This window comes from Danaus plexippus, chromosome 12, assembly GCF_018135715.1.
Source record: "Danaus plexippus chromosome 12, MEX_DaPlex, whole genome shotgun sequence".
NCBI classification, from domain to species: Eukaryota; Metazoa; Arthropoda; class Insecta; order Lepidoptera; family Nymphalidae; genus Danaus; species Danaus plexippus.
Window position 1 is genome coordinate 3,012,075 of NC_083545.1, and position 23,565 is coordinate 3,035,639.

At 35.6% G+C, this 23,565-nt stretch overlaps 2 protein-coding genes across 7 annotated transcripts; one reads left to right on the forward strand and one right to left on the reverse strand.

Moving 5' to 3' along the window:
* LOC116772655 (thyroglobulin-like) lies at positions 1-3,614 on the reverse strand. The gene is made up of 7 exons (XM_032664905.2): positions 3,357-3,614; positions 3,009-3,105; positions 2,721-2,797; positions 2,161-2,346; positions 1,663-1,834; positions 1,512-1,591; positions 1-694 (listed from the first exon to the last, which is right to left on the reverse strand). The coding sequence occupies exons 1-7, from the start codon at positions 3,562-3,564 to the stop codon at positions 501-503; spliced, it is 1,014 nt and encodes a 337-aa protein (XP_032520796.2). The 5' UTR covers positions 3,565-3,614; the 3' UTR covers positions 1-500.
* Positions 2,502-23,180, forward strand: LOC116772653 (uncharacterized). Of its 6 annotated transcripts, none has more exons than XM_032664901.2 (22): positions 2,502-2,693; positions 4,151-5,726; positions 10,662-10,891; positions 11,653-11,810; positions 12,627-12,647; positions 12,774-12,899; positions 13,272-13,530; positions 13,741-13,829; positions 14,200-14,378; positions 14,579-14,715; positions 15,192-15,343; positions 15,650-15,755; positions 16,259-16,411; positions 16,793-16,948; positions 17,548-17,659; positions 17,759-18,089; positions 18,231-18,477; positions 18,730-18,822; positions 19,050-19,143; positions 19,839-19,991; positions 20,568-20,743; positions 21,343-23,180. In XM_032664901.2, the coding sequence occupies exons 1-22, from the start codon at positions 2,658-2,660 to the stop codon at positions 21,577-21,579; spliced, it is 4,821 nt and encodes a 1,606-aa protein (XP_032520792.2). In that variant the 5' UTR covers positions 2,502-2,657; the 3' UTR covers positions 21,580-23,180. The 6 variants fall into 6 exon arrangements, with proteins under 6 accessions (XP_032520792.2, XP_032520794.2, XP_032520790.2 ...); XM_032664899.2 differs by having other exon boundaries at positions 2,503-2,693; positions 20,544-20,743; XM_032664903.2 differs by lacking the exon at positions 19,839-19,991.
* The last annotated feature ends 385 nt before the right edge of the window (positions 23,181-23,565 follow it).

The following is a 23,565-nucleotide window of genomic DNA, read 5'->3' on the forward strand; positions in this document are numbered from 1 at the left end:
TATTTGAAACTGAATATATTGGTGTACTGTTACAAATTATGATAAAATTTTGTCAACTTAGAAACTGGATATCGTAAAAAATATCGATTGTCGAAGGTCGCCGTTGCGGAAGTGAAGTGCGGTTGCAGCAGCAGTAACCTGAGCCGTGTTTCAGATGGGTGGGCGCGCGCGGCGTGTTGACAGCCGCCCGGCTTACGGTGACATGCGTTGCGCGACGCTAGCACCATACAACTTTACGTTTGTAATGTACGTATCAATGGTTTGTGAATTTTAATAATATTAAGTAGTGGGGAGAGAGGTGATGTATATTGTTTATAATGGTTAAATATATAAATAATTTATTTTATTAATGATTAAGGCAATAATAAGGCTAGTATACTATCTATTTCAGTACTAATATATATATATATATTTTAAACTTATTTTATATTTTATTATAATTTGTATGATATACGTAACGTTATATGAAATAATGAAGGTTTAAGATATATAATTTTTTTCTATTGTGGCGCCGGAGTATTATTGATGCATTCTCGCGGCCACTGGTCTCTTTCGATGGGGTAACCGTCGGAGTCGACACAGTATGGAACATCTCCAGCGTTCTGATAAGCGCGATAGTTGCCGTTCGGTAAACAAACTTCAGACACTGTCATGCCTTTTTCTGGGAGGTAAATCATTGTATCGCGAGCGCAATCTGGAGACAAAAATGAAACAGATTTCAATTTACTCACACATTTTTACGTTATATCATTGGTTCCATATACGGGATGTATTAAGTTTTATAAATGTTTTAGTAATCCCCACTGAAAGCCAATTCCTACGTAGTGGCAATAACATAACAGTACATTTGGTGAATGAAGTAATTATCGATTTTTAATCGCTTTGTTGTTAGGTTCTGATGATTTCAATTATCGATTACACCAAATCAGATCCAATTTTATCATAAGCTGTATTATATTATATTTTTCTTAGCCTTATCAATGATAGCTGTCGACAAAGTAGAGATATTCTAGGAACAGGTTGCACAGTTATGTTATGGCATGAGATCCAGTCGTGGGTCCAGCATACCAGAAGTCGGATCGTTGAATGGATGTTACAACAGGTCGGTAACAGGGTCACGGTCGCAAACCGGTCGTCGCAATGCGTGTTCACTAACGGTACTACAATACGGTCCACCGTATTTCAACTTATTAGCATACTTAAATACCAAACTAATCTTACGTTAATCAGTACCTAACGTTTGTTTTAATCGAATATTTTTAACATTACTAATTTCTTAGTGAAGGCCAGTCGTTGCTGTAATTACACACGGATAACAATTTACAATGAAATTTTATCATAGTCACAACTTAATTTATTTTTAGTTTACATTACGGCTTTGAAAAATTTATCATCTTAGAATTTTTTTTTTTTTGGATTTAGAATTCGTCAATTTTGTTTATTTATGTTTGAAATTATCAAAAAGAGTATATAGTATGCAATATATATATAGTTATGTATGATAATCTTACTGCAATTCATTCCAGCCATTGAGCTTGAGACTACCTGCCAAGATCCCAGGATTTTTCCGTCTCGCCCCGTGCAGTAAGCACTGAAACACATGATTGAGTTATTCGTGTTCAATGTAATGATTATTTCAATATATAGTTTTTGCAATATTACATTCCATTTTGTATCTGATATGGTCCATAGCTTCCGTCGTAATCACAGAAGGTAGTCGGATTTCCTAAGAAATTTGTTCCGTGTTCAGCTTGATCCTTTGCAATACCAGCAAGAGCGTTTACAATACTTTCGCATCTTCTCAAATAATTTTCTCCAATCAAACCAGCGCTGTCTAATGAAAGAAAGTTTTTTTAAATATAAAATTCAATTGAATACTGTTTATAAATAACTTAAATAAATCTTACATGGGAGACCTTTCATTGTCTCTCCCCTCGTCACTGCCGCTACACTGAACGTGAACGTTCTATTTTAAGAAATCATTTTATTTAACCAATATCATTACGTTACAGACTTATAAAAATGTACCTTTGAATAAAAATTACATTTACTATACTATTTCATTTCCTTTTAAAATGTAAGAATAGAAGTAACAAATGTAGACAAAAAGATTTTGATACGGTTAACGTAAATGTTGATTTAGAAATAGGTGATAATTACGGCAGGGTAATATCTTCATATCTTCTTGTGGTAGTGGGGGTGCTGTCGGCTGGCCTGTGGACGGATCAGCACACCAGCATATGCCGTTATCGCATTGTAGACGCTCATAGTCACCGGAGGGTGAGCAGTGTAAAGTTGAGATACGTTTTTCGCTGTTTTCTATCTCATGTCTCCTGCGACTGCACGCTGAAAGTAACATTATATTTATACCTCGTTTAATATACATATAAAACCTTTGTGATTTCTACAACCGGTTTAGTTTGACATAAAACATCGTCTGGCGTTGATTCAATTTTGGTTTGTGACAAATTGGTTAAACATTTTTTTTTTTATAACGAATAAATTTATTAATATTATTCCAATTTAAATTATGTATGAAATATTAAAAATATAATTAATCAATAAAATTTTTGCAATTATGGTGTAATTACAAATTTCTGTCATATCTATGTGATGTGTGTTCAAAGTTTTTAGTTTAACCTGCAATAGATTCGACCATGGTTATTCCGGCTATTAAAATGCATAACACTCAGGTAAATATTATATATTATAAAACTTACCACATTTCATATCTTGCGCCTCACTCCTCCACATTTGTCCAAATATTCTGTTTCCCTTTTCGTCGGAACAGAAGCATCTGTTTTGGGTAAACAATACAAGTTAGTGCAGACAAAGTTCTCGGTTACGTGGAATATTTCAATTCCAATATTCATATAAATTTAAATTAATGTTTATATATTTTTCTGTAAAGCAGTCTTTGTGTGTAGTTACATAAAAATAATTTGTTTTGTAATCAATGAAGCGTATTACTTTTTATACTATAATATAATAGGCAAGAGAATAAATACCTTCCGGTAAATGTATCACCTTTGCATTGCACTGGTGCGTACTGGCCATTTTCTAGACAATTAGATGGCGGTCTGCAAACTTCCGTCGGATTAACATCTGGGTAATGTATTTTTTAGCATTACTATAACGTTCACAAACTTAAAAATTAATATCGAAACTCAGCGGCGTGAAAAGAGTCAAAATGATATGATTACGTAAGTATTATAATGAGCGAGAATCATAACAATGAAAATGACTACTCAGCGAAAAAAATATTACGTTCCTAACAATGAAGTTTCACCAAACAAATACTACATTAGCATCATGGGCTTTCTCCTTTTTTTTGTATAGTACTGTGTTATTCTCACCGTCGTCGTCCTCGTCGCCTCCATCATCAGGGTTTGTGCAGCTGGGGCAGCAACCGTTTATCCAGGTGTTGGGAACCAAAACAGAACCTGCATCACAATCACTCTGCGACAAATCAGTTATACACGCCTGAGCAATTTTACATTTAGAGGCTCCCGCCTGTCCATTTATTGTTAAATATACAAACAATGATATTATAAAAAAACTCATTTTTAATAACGCATAAAAGCCGATAGACTCAAACGTACTGTAATATAACTAATATTAATTACTTATCGATCGATTGCTATCAATGTTATCGCCAATGTATTATGATTTCTAGGAAATTATTAGCAATCCATACTCATAGCTTATAAAGGATATATATAAACATATATTTTTATTAATAACTTTCCAAGTAATTTTCACTTTAATGACGTAATTTTTTTAGTTAGTAATTTGTTATGATCAAGGTATTATTCATATGAATATAAAAGTATATTTCATAATAAAATAGTTTTTCATATCTTGTGATTTGATATACAGTGATAACTGTTTGTAGTTGTAATGTGTGTAGGTTATTATCAGCGTTATCGCTATCTCAATTTAAATTACAGGACAAACGAACATCTTAGACGTAAGCAGTCTCGTAGCCCTCTAGCGTTCGGTGCTAGCGCCGTATTCACCTGCGACGCTAGCTCCTTATCTCTTACTATCAGCAGTTTTAACATTTGAAAACGCGTCCCATATTTTATATTTGTATTTACGTGTCGTGAAGATATTTCTCGTTTATTCACAGTGGATATATCCTTTACAGGTTATATTGAAGCGGCCGTACCCGGCTAGTATGGAGGAGTGCAAGAAAAGAGCACAAGGCACGAAAGTTTCTAAGATAGCGAATATTTTTCAAGGAATGCCTTCAAGGGACGACGAAGACATGCGCGGAAGTGATGTGACAGTTGTGCGAACTGAAAGCCATTTGGCGAGATTTAATAATGCTAGGGCTCTATTTGAAAAATTAGGTGAAGAAAATCGTAATTTTCGTATTGAGAAGTCTCCATCCGCAGCCGCCAGTTTTGCTGGTACTCGCGGTGTTCTGCCAGTGGTACCATCTCGTTCACGTTCAAGTTCCGCGGGATCTGTTAGCCCTACACGGAACACAGCGACTGGACATGTGAGTTTGGGCTCCACCGTTGTAAACGGTGATCGACTTTCTAATGGTGCTGGTCAACAGCCTCCCCCCAAGCCAATTAAACCTAGTGTTCTTCCAAAGCCAGAGAAACCAGATAGAAGATTTAATAAAGAACTCATAGAAAAACAAAGAAATTGGACGGCGCACTTTAATAAACAGCGGCCGAGTAGACACGATCAAGATCAGAGAATAGAAAATAGATCAACTGCTTTCCAAGATAGAAGATCCCCTGAAGTGTCGGAGAGACATGTGGTTCCGTCACGAGTTTACTCGCCTCCTCTGTCACCAGGCGCTGGTGATACTCATATAGAACGTCCAAGTACTCTTCCTTCTGCTTTAGTTAGTCGAGGTATACATGTTGCGAAATCTCCTAGTCCTAATAAAAATATTGCTCCTGTATTACCTTCGCCTAGATCTAGTAATGTAGTATCACCTACACACAGAACAGATGTCCTCATTTCACCCTCAGTAAAACGAGACGATCTTATCTCTCCAGTCAGACATAGTCCGCAAAAAAGTGATTCCTTAGAAAAACCGCAAGTTTATTACGGCAGGGGATCCATTTCACCTGATACAAAAAAAAGTATTATAGAAAAAGATGAATTAAAAATAGAAGCAAGTTCGAAATCTGTAACGCCGACAGAAAACTTGTTCCCTTCAGAAACTCCTTCGATACCTTCAATTGTCGATGATAATTTAAGTTTCATTTACAACAAACCGTTACCATCCCCACCAATTTGCGCACCGAGATCTCCACCACCGCCGATACCGGAAACGAAGACCATCGTCACTGGCTCCTTAGAATCTGTTACGGAAGTTAATGAGATAACCTCTTGTATATCAAAAGTGAACATTTCAAACGATGATGTTGATTTCGTTAATGATATCATAAAGGAATCTCGAGCCATTTCGTCTATAACACCCGCTGATAATGAAAGTGAATTGATTGCATCAGAAGCATCTGTCATACAAACGCCGGACGTGGATGTTGTTCCTAGATCGCCTCCGAAGAGCCGAGATGATGATTATGAGACGGTGAACTATAGTGATTGGGATGACAAGATTAAACGGAAATCATTAACTTGTGATTCAAATAGTGCAGTTCTTGAGGAAGAAGCCCCAAAGTCGCTTGAACCCGAATTGGCTTCACCGGGACGTGACCCTGAATTTTCACCGTCGCCCGCACCAACCCCTGTTCAAGGTATGTATCTTGTCTCCTATATTCGTTTATAACTATCACGATATTACATTTATTATTCAGGAATCGTTACTTATCGTATTATCACTGCCAGCAAATAAGACTTTCGGATTAAATTCTAAATTTATTGGGGCTTTATAATGCGGTAATGTGTATGGTTTTATTTTTATAACCTAATAGACATTGTTGCTATTTACTTTTCATTTCATATATAGATGTATTATCTGAGGTATTAATTATTAAAAAAAAATATATAATTGTACATTCTACATCGCTTCAAAGCGACCGGGCGAGGACGCGTACTCTGTTAAAAACTCAATTGGCTTTAATATGCATTCATTTAATGTTTGTTGATTTAATAGTCCTCGTTTAAAATTCTTTATCATCTTTCTCTGTTCACTAAATATAGATTGTTAGGTTTCTGAATAGCTAGACGTAAATTATCCTGAGATGATTATGTCGGTGTAAGTGGGCGTCGATTGACGTACGTTTGGCGGTCTCGTGCTGGCTGGGTTCAATGTAATATTGAGGAAGTCAAGGTATTTGAGTCGTTGCGAGACTTGCGAGTCGTTCCCGATTTAGATGCTCCGGCGCCGCCTCCTCAGCGACGACGCAGTAACCCGACCGACGCCGTCCCATAATCTCGCCTTTTAATAATAACTATTGTAACAAATTATTTGATACACACTAACGAACCGCTAGTGTAACACATGTGATATTTGTGTAGTGTTAGTGCAAAATGAGTTAATTTACAAATGTTCTATTGACATTCGATTCGTTTTTAAATTTGAAGAAAAAATATACATTGGTTTTTTATACGTACACATGAAATTATCAAGTCTTTGTTAATTTCGTAATTTGTTATTTGCAACGAAACAATCGAGACTTTCTGTTTAATTTCATATATTAATGAAACATCAAAATTGATGCAAACAGGACAACGATACTAAGAAAACAAAAATACTTTCTCTTATTTAAATATCGATGAAAAATGCTTCAACTTACAAAAAAATACAATAAAATAGTGAGATAAGATTCTTAAGAACTCAGTTGATTGAATGAGAGACAATTAATGCGTTCAGAGTTCAGACGAGGGATAGGTCGTGTTCAGTTGAAAGTTAGTGTGAGTGTTGGGGCCTCGGGTTGTCGCGGGGGGGTATGGCGTGGAGATGAGGGCCGGTGCCAGTGTGGACACCAGCCCTCGAAGAACATGCGTCTGTGTGGATGCTGTATCGGTTAGTTCTGACAAATATTTCATTCTATGACACACCCAACTTTAATTATACAAAATAAAATTGTTTCGGACTGTTTCTTATAACGTTTACATGTCCACTAATTAACCAGATCGATGTTTAACAAGATCTTATTATATGTATCTCGATTGGTACTTGAATTTATTATGTATTCAGTAATGATATGGCCTCGATCGCATCATATATAGGTAAAGTCGATAAACACAACCGGTGTTGGAATAATAGCGTCTTATGAATGAACATTGTCCTATATAAAGGACGAGCGTTGGCTTTATCAATCCCAATAGTTGGCACGTTTGCCATTCGGTTGACTGAACCCTATTCACTACACTGTTTATTTCGATACAATTTTGTATTTCGTAATGTTTGTATCGTCCAATGTTTTATATTACACTATATTTATAGATTATTATTTTTGTAACAATTACATATATTACGTAGTACATGTTCGTTTTTTCAAGTAGGTCATTGATATATAATTCTGTATGTTTAGTCCAAGTTTTCATCTTCACACTACATACTAAGCGTTTCCCGTTTCCTATTCAAAAATGTACATTATAACTATAATATGCGAATATTTGGGAGTGTGCTGTTAACGTTTCTTACGTAGCGTGATTATGCGGACTAGAACTTCATTTTGAAAATTGCTCTTCCTTATATTTTTTTTATACGAACTTTTTATAGATTATAGGCGTGTTTTCTATTTTTTTAATTTCATGGTTTTGTATTATTTATTTATAAATAGTTTAACAATCTCGTGATCAGAATACTACTTTTCCCGTTTCGGATTAAATAATATTAGTCTATCGTGTCTTAAGCATTGAGTCCACCTGTGTTTAGGGTTAATGTAATTAGGTGAGCGATGATATAATTTTGCACTTTAAAGTTAAACATACTTCAGCCGATAAGTCCAGCAAAGAATACAACCTCCTTTGTGATTGTAAGGAAAGAGGGATTTAAACTCTAAAAGCGACTCCCACCTATTTCATAACCATGAATCATTTGTAACCAAAAGTTTGTTAACGAAATGAAAATTGTTCCGATTTATATAAAGATCAAAATATAATCTAAAAAATTATATATAAATTAAACAATTCACAAAAGCTTACAGTTGAATTGAAAATTAATATTATACATTTTTTTATTTAACATTAGAATTCAATCCGCATTTGTTGTTTTTGAAATAGGAAAAAAAAAACCTAATTATACTTTCGTCTAGCTCCTTAGATATTGTATAATATTTCCTTTTAAACGCAGAATTTGTATTGCAACCATTACAATGTTTGCCAAATTCTCATTATAATAAAAGAATCTACTGCATAGTGTTGGACATGATACCTAGAAATTTGAATTTAGAATATTTAATAATATAATAATCTTTTAAAAAATTACAATATAATAATCATTCTTTCGAATCTAAATCGGATAAAATAAACCAAAGATGCATTTTGTATTGGATCTTTACCCGAATGTTATTATTGTAAAAAGTATATTGTTCAGCCATTTAAAATCCATATCATGGACATGCAAACCTGTAATTAGCGTAGCCTTTTGAACTTAAATCAATGAAGTAATATATGGAAAAAAAATTATAAATGTCAAATGAACGCTGATGCAGTGTATTCAACCGCATATCGAATTCTTTAGTAGTGATGTAAAAACCGATTAAAGAAAATAAAAATATTAATTAATAAATACGTGTCTCCGATAATTTTAGTTTTGAACAGCGTATAATATGTTGATCGAAATGCCTTCATCAATAGTATCGGAAACACAATTCACATATATTTAATAGCCATTGTTTTTAAAGTTATTATAATAATACGAGTGTATATCATGAATCGTGTTTAAAATAAGTTTTTCTATTGTTTATTTTTTGTAAATCGTAAATTTGTATCAAATTATACATCAAAGTATATCTAGATGTGACTGAATAAAAAGCGTGGGAAGCGGACACGTTCTCATCAAATACAAGAATCATCGCCCGTTTAGGAAAGTCAACTTGAAAATTGTACGTTAGTGTACAAGGATCACGGAAATGTACGAATTTATAAAAAATTAAATGCGTTGCAAATATACTTCTCTCCTTATAAAATATGTTATTCGTTTAATGAATCTGACGTACAATAAATTTTTCGTTAGTTAAGAAACTATTTTTTTTATGTCCCTATACATATTTGAATGTATCTACGAAATTGTAAAGGAATTCCGTTTGTTTAATTCAAACTTGTTTTATGTTCTCTTTAACAACACCGTAGACCAATAATTTTGAATAGATTTTAAAATGTAAAAAATACGTACAATATTTTTATATAGTATAGAAGTCGAAAAATATTAATATAATCTTAAATCTTACCTAATACCAATATTTTCAATGTTAGAAACACTTTAGAACGATATGATAAGTAAAGCAATAAATGCCTCTATCAAGCGATGTTATTTACATATTCATATAAAATTTTGCACGAATATCATCAGCCACCTAAAAAAAAAACCACTATCAATTATACTGATGTGAAGCAGACTATGTCAGAAACATCTTAATATAAATATAATCGCTTAAGCGAGTCGTGCTTAGGTGGTTTTAGAAATTTTCATATAAATATTATTTAGTTTATATAAGAGATACATAATTCTTTTTTTTATATTAAACATATCTTATTTCAAAATGTTCTTATTACTAGTAAATATAGTCTTAAATGTACTCTCATCTGTGGTCATTATTCAATGTATCATTAATTAACAAGGAGGTTATTCAGTCTCAATAAAACTGTTAAATTCCTTTCGCGGATTTTGTTTCGACTTTTATTATAATCCTGTCTTATATTGAAATTAAAATGAAATTTGACACTTATCATACAATATAATAATGTATGTATGTATGTATGTATGTATGTATGTATGTGTGTATGTATGTATGTGTGTGTAGTTTTCTTTGAGTATATTATTATATACCAGTATCCGTAACTTGTTTACGGGAGAGCTGGGTTGTTGGTGTTAAAATTAACATTATTAACCCACTTCCATTGGTCTTGTTCGAGCTCTCCGACTATTCCTATGCGAATATCAGGTTTTACAAAACACGATTTATATTATGACTAACTTTATTGTTATGAAACTTCACACAAATGTTGTATATAATATAGAAATAGGTCAACGAAAATATAATAAGTATTGAGAATGAACAATTAATATAATTGATGCTGTTTGGTTATATATTTTATAATTACGTGTACAAGCGATTTTCGCGGAATAGTTATAGTTATATTATGTAGGTATTTCAGCAATATAAAATCCCAGAGGATATATGTTCGTCAATGTCCAGACCAGATATATTTATATATTCGCAAATTTTGAAGTGCCTTATGCTAAGCCCAGGGTTCCTTGGAAACCCAACATCCCTAAAGGCCATGCTATCAAGATCAATAAGCTTACGAGCTCACTAACGAACTCACTAAGAATAGGTTCGTTGTAAATCTGTACGCGCTAGAAGTAGGTGCGAGAGGTATAACAGCCAAATCTTTCTACAACCTACTAAAAGACTTGGGCCATACGTACGTACATACGTATGCATTAAGCAATTGTGTATATTTTAATATTATATTTATTTTTATGGATATAGAATTTGTTTTTGCTTGTATGGAAGAGATAATACAATTTGATTACTTATACGAACAAACTCCAGTGGGTGTCGGTGGCAAGTCATCGGAGGCGGAGGAGACGGTGGTGAGAGGACGTTCCCGCGCGTCCAGCGTGTCGGACGAGGGCGGGTTCAACGAACCCTCGCCGGAGGTGGTAGCGAGACTTCGCCCCGCCGACTACCGCGACCCTCACCAGCAGCCGCAGCTCACTCACGACATACGGGACGCCGAGCGGGCGAGATCAGACCCCGACACGCTGTCCGTTCTGCAACAGGTATAACTTAACATATTAGATATTTGCATATTATATATTCCTTTTTCAAATGTACCAACCTCACCATATTTTCCTTTTGTTATAAACATTCTCCCAATGTCTTAAAGGTATGAACAAAATGATCCAATGTCTCGAAAATTTTATCCCGGTAATGAAATAAAAAAATTACATAATTTTTTCAGTAGTCGGTTTTATTTACAATACTTAGATAATAATTACAAAATGTATATATGCATATAAATTGTATCCGTAAGAAATCTGTTCCTTTAATAATAGAGATTTATTAATCCTATGATGCGGATGCATGCATTTTCGTCCTGGAAGCAGTCATGAATTGTTAATTTTTATGATGAAATTGTCCATTTAACTACAACCTACTGACAAGGTCGTGGCGTTATGTTTACATTAATGCATTTAGTGCTGAACAAATGTATTTTTATGCGCAGTGTACTGTATGTTGAAATATAGTTACATTTTGACTGATATGATATAATTATAGTCATAATGTGTTCACAATGAAGCCAAAACATTGCACGGTACCTAATGGGAGAAAAAAAATTGTCGGCATTCATTTACATCATTTTTATCATTTAAAAATAGAAGGGTTTTTATTTTAATTTGCAGTTTTTTTTTAAATTTTATTTAATTGGCCTTCGTTAGAGGGATATGTAAGGAATTTTAATATGAATATTTTTGTATATAAAACTCAAAGATTTTATGACAAATTTCATTAAATAAAATGTTTTAAATATTTTATTTAGGACTCGGGTGTCGTAGTGAGCGAAGCGAGCCAGGGCTCCATCGAGGTGCTCGACAAATCGACCACCAGCCAATGGAGTGTGTCGGAGGAGCCGGCCGACGACGCCAAGCAACCCGACAGTATGACGCCGGACGAAGCGGAGATCCTGCTCAGCTCCAGGTTATATTAAAAATCAAATATGGAATGCTTAATAAAGTGTTGCCAGTAGATTTATTTAGAGTTCATTCAAAATTAAATTCTAAAATAAAACACCCAAATAGTCATTAATATAAAACGAGTATAGCATGCTTTACATATTGTTGCGAGTAGGTGTAGATAATTAGAATTATTGATATTAAAAAATCGAATTTAGAATGCTTAGTTGCGAGTGGACGGTCTAATAAAGAAATAAATTCAAATGTCGAATGTTAAAAATATAAACAAATAGCATTTGATACATCAATTAGATTTTGAGTTGCCAAGAGGTTTTGTTTTTAAAGAAAATATTAATAATAAATTAATACTAACACCTTCTCTTGGTTCAGTTTTCCGTTACGAAAACTCACTATTAAATTTCAGTTAACATACTGAGAATGTGTCTTAAATTGTTCCTGGGTTGATGTTTGTCGAATAACATCTTGAGTAAATTATGTACGTGTATGTACCTAGCTTTTTTCTGTGATTGATGTCATTTAAATATATTGTTTACTATGATATAAGAACTTTTTTATACAAATAATTCTCTGTCGATGTGTAGTTAGTATGAAAATCTTCCCCACTAATAGCACGTATATATAAATGTATTTATTTTTTGTTGCACGCGTTAACTGTTTACCAATATATATATTTGTGAGTATTATTCTTTGCTTTTTAGACGAGAAAAAAATATATTTTTATTTCTCCGTAGCTTCTCCATCTAATTGAATGTTTTTTTTTATCATTTTATTTGCATGCTGCCTGTGCGCACTGCGCTTCAATTCTTGACCACATTCGCAGTATACTGGAGAAAAAACTTAGGTAAGCTTGCTTTGAACGGGTACGCATGATTTCCATAGTATAATTGCAGTTTCAGTTATACTTTTTATATGAACAATTATATGTGAATATATGTTATTGATTACAGTATGTATGTGTATGTTCCAGGCAAGAAGCTTTGCTGTCGGACGAGCAGGCTCAAGAGATAGTGGCTCTTCTGTCACCTCATGCGATCGCTCACGACAATGGCGTGTCCCTCAACGACAGCTACCAGTCCGTGCTCTCGTATGAGAGGTAACTGTGGAGGAAAATATATTTATATAACTATAATCTATAATTATGAAAACTACGATGACGTCATCAGTAGTCGATAGTTATTGACTTTACTGTACTCGTTAAATATATATTTTTTATATTATTCACAATGAATCTGAATATATAAGTGATGACTTAGAAATAATTATCTTATGACTGAACATAACGTTCTATCATATATGATGTCTACAGTAATCTGTTTTCAGTCGAAAAAGATTTGTTTTTGCAATACATACACATATGAAAGGATTAACACACACACACACACACACACATACATACACACGACTGTCGATGAGACTTGATTTAATTTATTATATATACATATCATATAATGTTTTATGTCTCCAGCATGCAGTCAGTGGACGAGAGCTATGAGTTCGTATCATTAGAGGCGGACGCGGGCATGGCGGGAGGGGACGCGCCGCAGCTCGAGCCCCGAGCCGAGCCCGAGCCCGAGCGCGAGCACGAGCCACAACACGAGCCCGAGCCCGAGCGCGAGCCGCAGCCCGAGCCCACAGTGTTCGACCACTACCCACCGCACTCGTTACGAGAACTCGCAGAGGAGAACGGTATTCATTACTTTGAAGACGGACACTTTTATACAGAGGTATCAAATATTCACTGATATGTATATATGTATATATATCTATTATTGTATACGACAGATTTTACCAAAACCAAAGAGGTCTCATTTCGTTAAAAACTCATTTCATGTCACATGTGAAAGCGGTCCAACAGACACTCCTCTAATATATAATGTATTAATGAGTAATTATATTAATATTGTATTTTTATGAACGTGTCTACACGTCCCCAGGTCGCCGGCCTGCCGCCCATAGAGGAGGACGACGACGATGATTACTACCCACCAGTATTTGTTAAAAGAAATACCAAAGTTAAATTTAGGTAAAATATTAATTACATTAACTGGAAATATTTTTTGCTCGTATATAATAGTACAATAATTTTATCTGTCATACGTCTTGAAAGATACCAAGGGTTTCAATCGTCAGAGTAAACAGACAGTTTGACGTTTTTTTATTCTTCTCTATCAATACTACTATGGACTTAGATTTTTAAATGTAATTTAAAACTACTTATTGTTAGTTTCGCAATTGAAACTTGTCGGAAGGATAGTTGATGTTTATTATTATCATGTTTCAGATCACAATAGGAATGTTGAACATCATTATTCCTTTATCCGTAAAATGCTCGTCAATGGTGGAATTCCTTAACTTTTTATATATTTTTAAAATGTTTTTCTTTGTTTCCACAGCACTGATCCGATGCGAGTGTTCTCAACGCACTCCGTCCGCGAGTACGATCGCCGGAACGAGGACGTTGACCCCGTGGCCGCCTCCGCTGAATACGAACTGGAAAAGAGAGTTGAGAAGATGCACGTCTTCCCTGTGGACTTGGTGAAAGGAGCGGACGGACTAGGGCTGTCTATTATTGGCGAGTGCATTATATTATGTTTTAATTTTACGAATAGTAGAATACGTATTCCAAATTTAAAATTAAAAAAAAAATCCATTTATATTTATGGTGTTTAAATCATTGAAGCTTAAGTTTACATTAAAGTGATCAATTGTTGATATTGTAAGAAGAATCCATTAAAATTATTTAATTATATAATGAATATTATTCGACGGCAGGCATGGGCGTCGGAGCTGATGCCGGTTTAGAGAAGTTGGGTATTTTCGTGAAAACGATCACAGAGAGCGGAGCGGCCGCCAGAGACGGACGAATACAGGTCAACGACCAGATCATCGAGGTTGACGGGAAGAGTTTGGTGAGGAAAATACACGTGTACTATATACAGTGATGATAAAGTTTGCGTTATTAACATTGATAAGGCAGTATGAAAAATTGATCGACACAAACAGTCTGAATCCGCAACCTTCAGAGTTGTTTCATGCCAGTTGACCTTTGGCGTTATTCTGTATATCCCGGGTTCGATCCCGCTCGCAGTGTTCATCTCTTACACAATGCATTCCAGTGTACTTTTAATCAAAGTAGAAATTGTAGAGGTAGGTAGAGGTAGTAGGTAGAAATTGTTTTTTAAGGAACTTTCAGTGTTTTATTGAGGTAAACTTTATTAACATTACTTACAAGTCACAATTGATTGCCCGCATGCGTTGGAGCTTCACGCATTACCTCTCACTCTGTCTCTTTTTATCCCCTCCTCATAAGCGTAAACGTTTAACGTAACCTGGCTGGAAGTATCATAAGAAGTTTCACTTCAATACTATTGATTTTTTGTTAAAGGTGGGTGTCACTCAAGCGTATGCGGCATCAGTTCTTCGCAATACATCCGGTCCCGTCAAGTTTCTGATCGGTAGGGAGAAGGATCCTGAGAACAGTGAAGTAGCGCATCTCATACGACAGTCTCTAGCTGCGGATAAGGAGAGAGAAGAGAGGTGACATATAACTATTCATGTTACAGAGCATTTAATTCGGTCATTTGACGTAAAGTAAATGCCCTGAGAGTAAACGTTCGACCGTGATATACTTCACATGCTTGTGTAAGCAGTTCTCGACTATTATATTTGTGTTGTTATAAAAGAAAAGTGAATGTGATAGTGATAGAATAATTTCATGATATTCTTATAAGATCTATGACTGTGCTGTATGTTCGTATATACTTTTAAAACCGTTACATTTTTTAATAAGATTTATCTGAAAGGTATGAGACATTGCTATATTTTTAATGTACATGGTTTCAGAGCTTCTCGCGAGCGACAGAGAAGACAACAGACGGAAGAAGAGGTCAGTCCGCCAGCTGATGTGCGGCATCCAGATATAGTTGACCTGAGGGCGTTACTCAATGAGGTATATCACTTCCGAATAGCGAAGTACGAATGTATATTGTACCAGAGTCAGCCTGACGTGGGTCAGGATAAATTGGAATACATCACTATATAACTCAAAGACCAGAATTACAATAAGGTGGCTATAGTCATGAAACTTATTAGCACGGTGATAAAATGTAGTGACCTTTAGTATAGACTCATCTAAGTGACACTTTGTGTTCATACATTATTTTAATATTGTAATAAATCATACGAGTTTATGTATCGCTATAATTAATGAAATTTAAAATATACAATATGGTCTTGCACCTTTTAGGAACCCTTTATTATCCAAAAGTCAAAGTTAGACTTGGGTGTCATAGTATTTGTAATTTTGTAGGACGATAAAAGATACAGCAAATCTCAGTGTTCACATATTTTGTTATTTTTTTTTTTTAAACTTAAAAATGTTTCCATATTATTATAGTTTATTTATTTATTCAGTGAATGTAATTACTAATATACAGTATGGCATTGTTTCAGGTGGTGGGTATGGAGGCGGGCGGTGGTAGTGGACAGGAGATTAATGCTCGTGTACGTGAGTGGTGCGCCGCGCGGGCACCATCCGACCAGTTAAGAAGAGCTCTGGCAGCGGCCGCGGACACGGCACACAGGGCTCATCGGAAATATGATAAGGTATAATTTGTTAAAGAAAACTATTCATATGAGAGATATTGTGAATGAGGTCCACATAGAGTGTAACTCAAGAATATCATATTATATCAGAGCCATATAACTGTTTCAAATTATATAAAAGATACACGTATATAATGTTTGAAAAAAATATTTTTAATGAATAATTTACTACAATCAGCATTATTATATTATTTGTTCATAATATTATTCGTCTTCATCAATAACCGTAAAAAATTAAAAACAGCCTAAAACTTACACACTATTAGATATATACCGGCGTTATTGTCGTAATATGAATACCGTTCTATAAACGGTATATTCAGTGTTTGTTCGTTTTTCTCTCGGGTGATATAATGCTACCAATATAAGTGTATATTTAAGGCTCGTCGCGCTCTCCGTGAGTGGCGCCGCACGCGGGCGATGGTCCGCGCTCGCGAGGAGTGGTGGAGCGGCACTCTGAGGGACGTGCATCGTGAGTACGCCGCCGCGCTCTCAGCACTACACGACCGAGTCGCCCGGCTGGAGGTGCTGCTGCTGGTGAGATACGAAGCAGTGATATCGCTTTAACAACACACGTGATCGATACGGGGTAGTAAATACAAGTTAAGTTTCATTGAATGCGGATAGGATTTGCAATTCGATCAAATGAATGAAGGGAACATTACAGCTATGTTTAGATAGTAAGTATCGTGATTGTAAGTCTTAGTATGTCTCATTTCCTTCAGTTCCTCTTATTTTTGATCTCTCCCTAATGAACTCCATTTGTTCCTAGGGCTGTAAACTAACTAGAATCAAGAACCACCATCCAAAACAATTCTGAGGAAGGATATTTTCTTAATAGTAAACCATCGCTAGATCCAGCGATAGAAATTGCTTAGCAATTAATGTAACTAGTAGCCTGTAGGGCTATAAAAAGCGAGGACCGTACATTTTTGAAATAAATTTTATTCTATTAACTTATTTTGTCTTTTTACTTGAATGCTATCAAGTTAAAATCTTTATTACATTTAACATACAAAAACCGCCCAAATATTATCTAATTCAGATTTATCAGTTAATGTAAAAAAAACATTATATTTTAATACATTCATCCGGAATACTATATAAATAACACTGAAAATTGCTTACAATTACAGGAAACTCAAAAGAAAGCCGGTCTACCCGTTATGTTACCGCACGAACCCTCGGCCCGACGTGAGACGCCGCCGCTACCTCGCAGACCAGACCCTGATCCTCTGCTCATAAATGGTACACGATCTGTTTACAATCTTTAGTATAAATAATAATCAAAACAGTCCTTAAGCCATGTCCATGTTATAATAATAATTATAAAAACTCTTTTTATAGACCCTTGGAGTTCAGACAGCGATCTTTCGGACCTCTCTCCCATAGAAGATGAATATGCCAAAGTAGACAAGTCAGAAAAAAAACCGCGAGAAGCGCCGGATATAGGTGACGTGACAGTGACCACCACCAACGATATCAAACCTACAACCACCGACAACTCAATATACAGCACCATCACGACGGCGGCGTACGCGGTGACGTCTACGACAAACGTCACGGTGGTGACGTCACAGCCCCCCACCCAAGCCCCCGCCCCCGCACTACCGCCGACGAATTCTATTAGCCACGTGTCTGTAACTACGGCAACACCAACTACAGTCACGGAGAGCTTGTGAGTAGGATGTTTCTAGTTTCCCTGGATGTAGTAAATTTAGATGACTGCTTTATCAATTAAGTGACAACGTGTGTTATTATGAAATTAAAATGCATGCCATTAGTATGGATTAGAATTCAGTCATATCAAAAATTTCAGGAACGGTGCAAACGCCAGCGCAGTGTCCACTACGACCCTAACGGCGACATCCAACACAAGTTCCAACGTCGGTGCAAACGTGGGTAGTGTGGAGGTGACGTCACGAGAGCTGGACGCGGCGGTGCCCCGCGGCGCGCTACTCGACACGTCCGCACACCGCGCGCGCACAGACCTCGCACGGCACAGACACCACGCGCCGCTCTCACACTCGGCACACTCGCCGCACTCGCTCAGCAATGCGAGCTCTGTGAGTGAGCTGCACTGTAAAAATAGAAAGCTAAACAACAAATGTATTGTGTATATTTTTTTTCGAAAAACGGAACTACTGTCAGCGATGTGTCCTTGTGATTATTTATGTAGAGTTTTCACTTTACAGACGAAGGGATCATTCTCAGTTTGTGCGTGCGAAAAAAGGAAATAGACGATTCAAATATATAATTACTGCCTCATTGATTTTTATTATTGCAATATTTTTAATAACATTATTAAAACATTTCAGTACGACGGGTTGGATGATTCATACAACGACTCCGCAGACGAATCGCTGAGCGAGTCCACATCAGGGGCGCCGCCTCATGCAGCACATCATATTGTAAGGACAAATATTACCTTGATTGAATATTACCATAAAAGCCAAAGACAAATTTAGTTTAGTTACTTTCTATCGCGAGAACACAAATATGTATATAATGCAATGAATGTTGCCGTGATTAAATAATTCAATATAATTTTTTTTTGTCATTAATGCAGATGTAGATTTTAAATAATTTTCTGATTACAATGGACTGCATAGATTATTTTTGATTTCACAATTTTCAGCAGCGAGACACTCGACAGAGTTGTGGCAGCTCAATTGGCAGCGCAACCGACGACGGAATGTACACGCGAGATACAAGACATCACCCGCTCTCAGGTAGTGTGATACAAGCTTAAAAGTGTTAACATGGCAGTGTTGCTTTATATAATAATAACATGTTTGTAACTGCTTTGTTACTTTGTCATTTGTGTCAAAATAATTGTTAATAACGGCTATACTGGGAAGGAGCTTTCATGCCAGTAATATTGAAGGTTACCTTTTGAATTGTTCATGTGAGTCTCCGCATATGTAGTACGCAATGAAGGTTAGATAAGAATGGTATTCAGGTATTTTATTTGTAAATGTATAAGATAGAAGTATTATAGTAAAAAGGCAAATCCAAATTATTACTTAATGGACTGGTTTAACTTAATCTTTTATTTTATAGAACTGAAAATTATTTTCATGAAACGCAGTCAGCCCAAGAACACTTATTTCCTAATCGTGGATGCACTACTAATTTTTTTAGGTTGGAATTATTACTTCGACTGTGACATGCGATAGATGGATGAAAAGATTTAATAGAACTTTAGAAAAGTTTCATTTTAAATATAATATTCAAAGTCCATAAAAAATTTGCTTGAAACGTTTAACTGACTCAATTAATCATTTATACATATTATAATTATAATTCCAAGTTATAAGAAAAAAAGGGCTCCTTAAAATAACATAGCATGTAGATAAAATGCCTCTACATAGAGAGGCAGAAGCCGTATGTTGTTGTGTGAGCGCGGTGGTGGGTGGCCCGGTAGGTCCGCCGGCGTCGCTGGCGGAGCAGCTGAAGCAGGTGTTGGCGGAGCGCGAGCGGCGGCTGGCCAGCGGATCCCCCCACCCTGACCCCGTGCAGCTCACCAACGACCTCGTGGACGAGATACGCCAGGCCGTCAGCGAAGCTAACGCCAGAGGTATACTACACCACGGAAACAAAATATATATTATACGGACAAACTATTATTGTATATTTTATAGTATTGCTGTGTGTTTGGCAACTAACCAGCTGTTTGATCTGAATTAACTATATTTATAATTCCTTCCATGGTAATGGTGTTGTATGCAATTTCGCTTTCAGTAACCTTTATGTGTGACTAAACGTTGCCTTTTATTTGTAAGTGTTTTTCTTGTATATTTTTTATACATTTTTATGCTCGTGTATCTACATAACATACATACAGTTATAAAACATACCAAAATCCAAATGTTACTTAAACTTTGGCCATTGTAAGATGGACGCTGAATATTAACTTTGAGAGTTGCGAACATTGCGAGACAACGAGCCTCAGCGTGTGGAGAAAGTTCAATACATATATTTTAACTGTCGTTTATGATTTGAAATATATATAGTTTCCTCATTTTCACAAAAGTTCCTCTCGCTCCGTCACACCAACTACGTTTGGAGTACAAGTATCAGTAGCTAGGCTATGTCGTAAGCTGTATGTGACACGAGGGTGTGGTTGTAGTGAAGAAAGCTCCGGCTTGTGTAGTCGGCGGCGAGGTGCCGTGGCAGCCGCTGTCTGCGGGGGCTTCTGAGACCAGCCTGTCGCCGGGTCCCCACGGCCCGCAAGGCCCCCACGGTCCGCAAGGCCCCCACGGACCACACGTGTCACTCACGTCACTAGTCGCCTCGCCCCAGCCAGTCAACCTCTGGACTAAGCAACAGGTTATTTATTGTTACTTTAATTTAAGAAAACCTTTGCTCATTATCATGCCCTAATAAATAAAGAGATGTTATCAAAAATATAAATATTTAATTCATTTATATATACTTTTGAACACATCTAGAATAATATCGTGAAAATAAATAATTTTCATGATGAAAGCACAGCAGCTACAAATATAAATTAAAACTCTGCAGGCTTCAGCCAATAACACTGTGCTAGCAGTTTGTTTTGATACATATAAATTCTAAACAAAACGCAATATCGTATATTTTTTTACAAAGTTATGTCACGATTGTACACATAACGATATCTAATATTTCCCCGTGATCTCATTTAAACGAAATCAAGATAGGATATTTGACATCTTTTTATTATTTTATATCTACATAATTCTGACGTTTCGAATACTTCACAGCAACAGTGATTATGGGCTGACGAGATGATAGTGTCGAACACTTAATATCGGGAACATTCAACTATAAAATAATAAAAAAACGCGTAGTATCCGAAAAACTTAATTTAATTTAAATTATTTACATATTTTAACTCTAGTTGTGGACAACTATTCATTCTCATAATATTGTGACGTATGTTGCAGGTGTGGCAGTGGGTATCGAGCCTGGGCGAGGGTCTGGATCGTCACGCGGGTTCGTTCGCGACGCGCGGCGTTGATGGCTCGCTGCTGTTGGCGCTCAGCTCCAGCGACCTGAAGCTGCTGGGTCTGGCGGGGGACGATCGCCGCCGTATGAAAAGACGCCTCAAGGATCTGCGGGCCTCGCACGACAAGTACCTCAAGGCGGTCAAGAAAGCGGAGAAGAAAGCCAAGAAGAAGTAACCAACCAACGACGTCTGTTTCAGAGAATAGTTCCCCTTACTGTATCTATATCTGTATGCTTTGATTCTTGCCCGTCTTACTCGATGATGTCCTTTCGACGCCTGGTTTTTATAACAATATGAACTTTCTCTGAACAGATAATAACCAGTAAGATCGATTAGTCGCTGTAGTCATGAACTAGATAACAATAGATTAGAAAATAATCAGTGTGAAATCTCCCGGTACTCATGAGAGCATCTTGCTGCCAGTACACGTCTGCCGTCTAGTCGCCATGATTGGCTAGTAACGTTTGCCAGCTGTTAGACTGCCATAGAGAGATTTGGACACATAGAAAATAAAAAAATTGTATATGACTAAAGTGTAAAGGCGATGTAAATCAAAGCTGCCTGAAAGCCTAGAGTGCCATCTGAAATATAGCCGTTAGTGAGTAGAGACGATAGTGACGCTATGAACGAATAATCGAATCGTTTTGATCGAAACTAGTATAATATAAGTGAACGATATATGACTATCCCGACAAGTGCTACCAAAGTAACAAATACAATTAATATATTTTCAACACTGAATTCTTTTGTTCCTACATTTTTTTATAATAAAACATCTCTTTCTTAATTTTCCTAGTTATGCGAGTGGATGGTTCGTCTGATGATACTGGCTCAATCTAGTCATAAGATCAATTTGTAAGCTGTTCGGACTTTATAAACTACTATTGCATTTTATCTTGGAATTTTCAAATTTTTAGAATATATTGTAATTGTCATGTGTAATATCTTTAGGACTATACATTATGTAATAAAACAGTAAATAAATAGCCTTCAGTATTTGTATCTCAATATATAGTTAACTACAAATTCATTCAAGTTAAAGCATTTATTTATATTATTGTATTGCACAAAATGTACTTAGTCAGGTGACTGAATTTTTGCATCATTATAAACCGATTTCTTAGTACTATGTATATCTAAAGTATTCGTTAAAAATCATTCATTACATAGTGTGATCTCATAGAAAACAATTCTAATCGATAATCATTATACTAACAGTATTTACTAGAGAACTGTTTACATCCCAGTTCCTGTATTGCAGACTCCACAATATCTATTACATTCCAATGACTTTCTCTTAAAATGTTTTTTCTGTGTGATTCGAATGATTTTTTAGGCGCTTTATAGTTTTCTTAGGCAAAATATTAGGGTTTATATAAGTGTCTTTCAGTCTGTGGTCGCTGTATTCATTGAGTGTCTGTTTCTGTAGCTACATTAGCATGTAAATAACGTCTCGGGGGATCTGTTGGAGGTGTGCAGAGACTGTTTCGGTATGTTTCTTGTGTTTGTGTGCCTGATTGTATATCATTTAGAATATTTATTTCGATTAAGGTTTAACAGGTAATATAAGTAAGACTCCATTAACGATTGCCAAAATTGATGAGTACTTTATAACATTGTTGATTTTATTATTTTACTTTCCCTTAAATTATTTAATATTTATTTTGGGACCAAATTAATTTATTGTAACCTTACAGTTTATTGTTTATGTATTTTGGGTGTGTTCAGAAAAGAATTTTATTTATAAATAAATAAAGAAACCAAAGTCTACAACAATTTTCTTTTTATTACTATTAATCCCTTTTCATTATCAAGATAGGAGGAAAACATTAAACAAGTTCTGTGAAAAGATTGTGTTCATCAATAAGTAATGTTCTCAATGCTTTTAGTATCAAATAGAATTCATTTCTTGTTTCTTCCGCCTGTTGTCTCACTCTGCTTTCTGTTGTGTATCATGGGTAGAGTTTTAAGACTTTTTTTGACATCTAAATTAAATGTGTATAATATATTATTCTTAGTTTTTAATGACCATGTGATGGAGACCACATGAAACCGGAGTACAGCAGTGGACTTTAAAGTGGATGTTATTTAATTAGCATATTGTTTGTTATGTATGTTATTAAAGCAGTAATTTTAACAAAGCCACAGATAAACTTGATAA

Coding starts and splice junctions, on each gene's coding strand:
- LOC116772653 (XM_032664899.2), top strand. CDS start 2,658: ATGGTTATTCCGGCTATTAAAATGCATAACACTCAG. Junction 14,716..15,191: donor AGGTTGACGGGAAGAGTTTG/GTGAGGAAAATA, acceptor TTTTTGTTAAAG/GTGGGTGTCACTCAAGCGTA. Junction 18,823..19,049: donor CTCATGCAGCACATCATATT/GTAAGGACAAAT, acceptor CACAATTTTCAG/CAGCGAGACACTCGACAGAG.
- LOC116772655 (XM_032664905.2), bottom strand. CDS start 3,564: ATGAGTTTTTTTATAATATCATTGTTTGTATATTTAACAATAAATGGA. Junction 1,592..1,662: donor TATCAGATACAAAATGGAAT/GTAATATTGCAA, acceptor CATGTGTTTCAG/TGCTTACTGCACGGGGCGAG. Junction 695..1,511: donor AATGGCTGGAATGAATTGCA/GTAAGATTATCA, acceptor TTTTGTCTCCAG/ATTGCGCTCGCGATACAATG.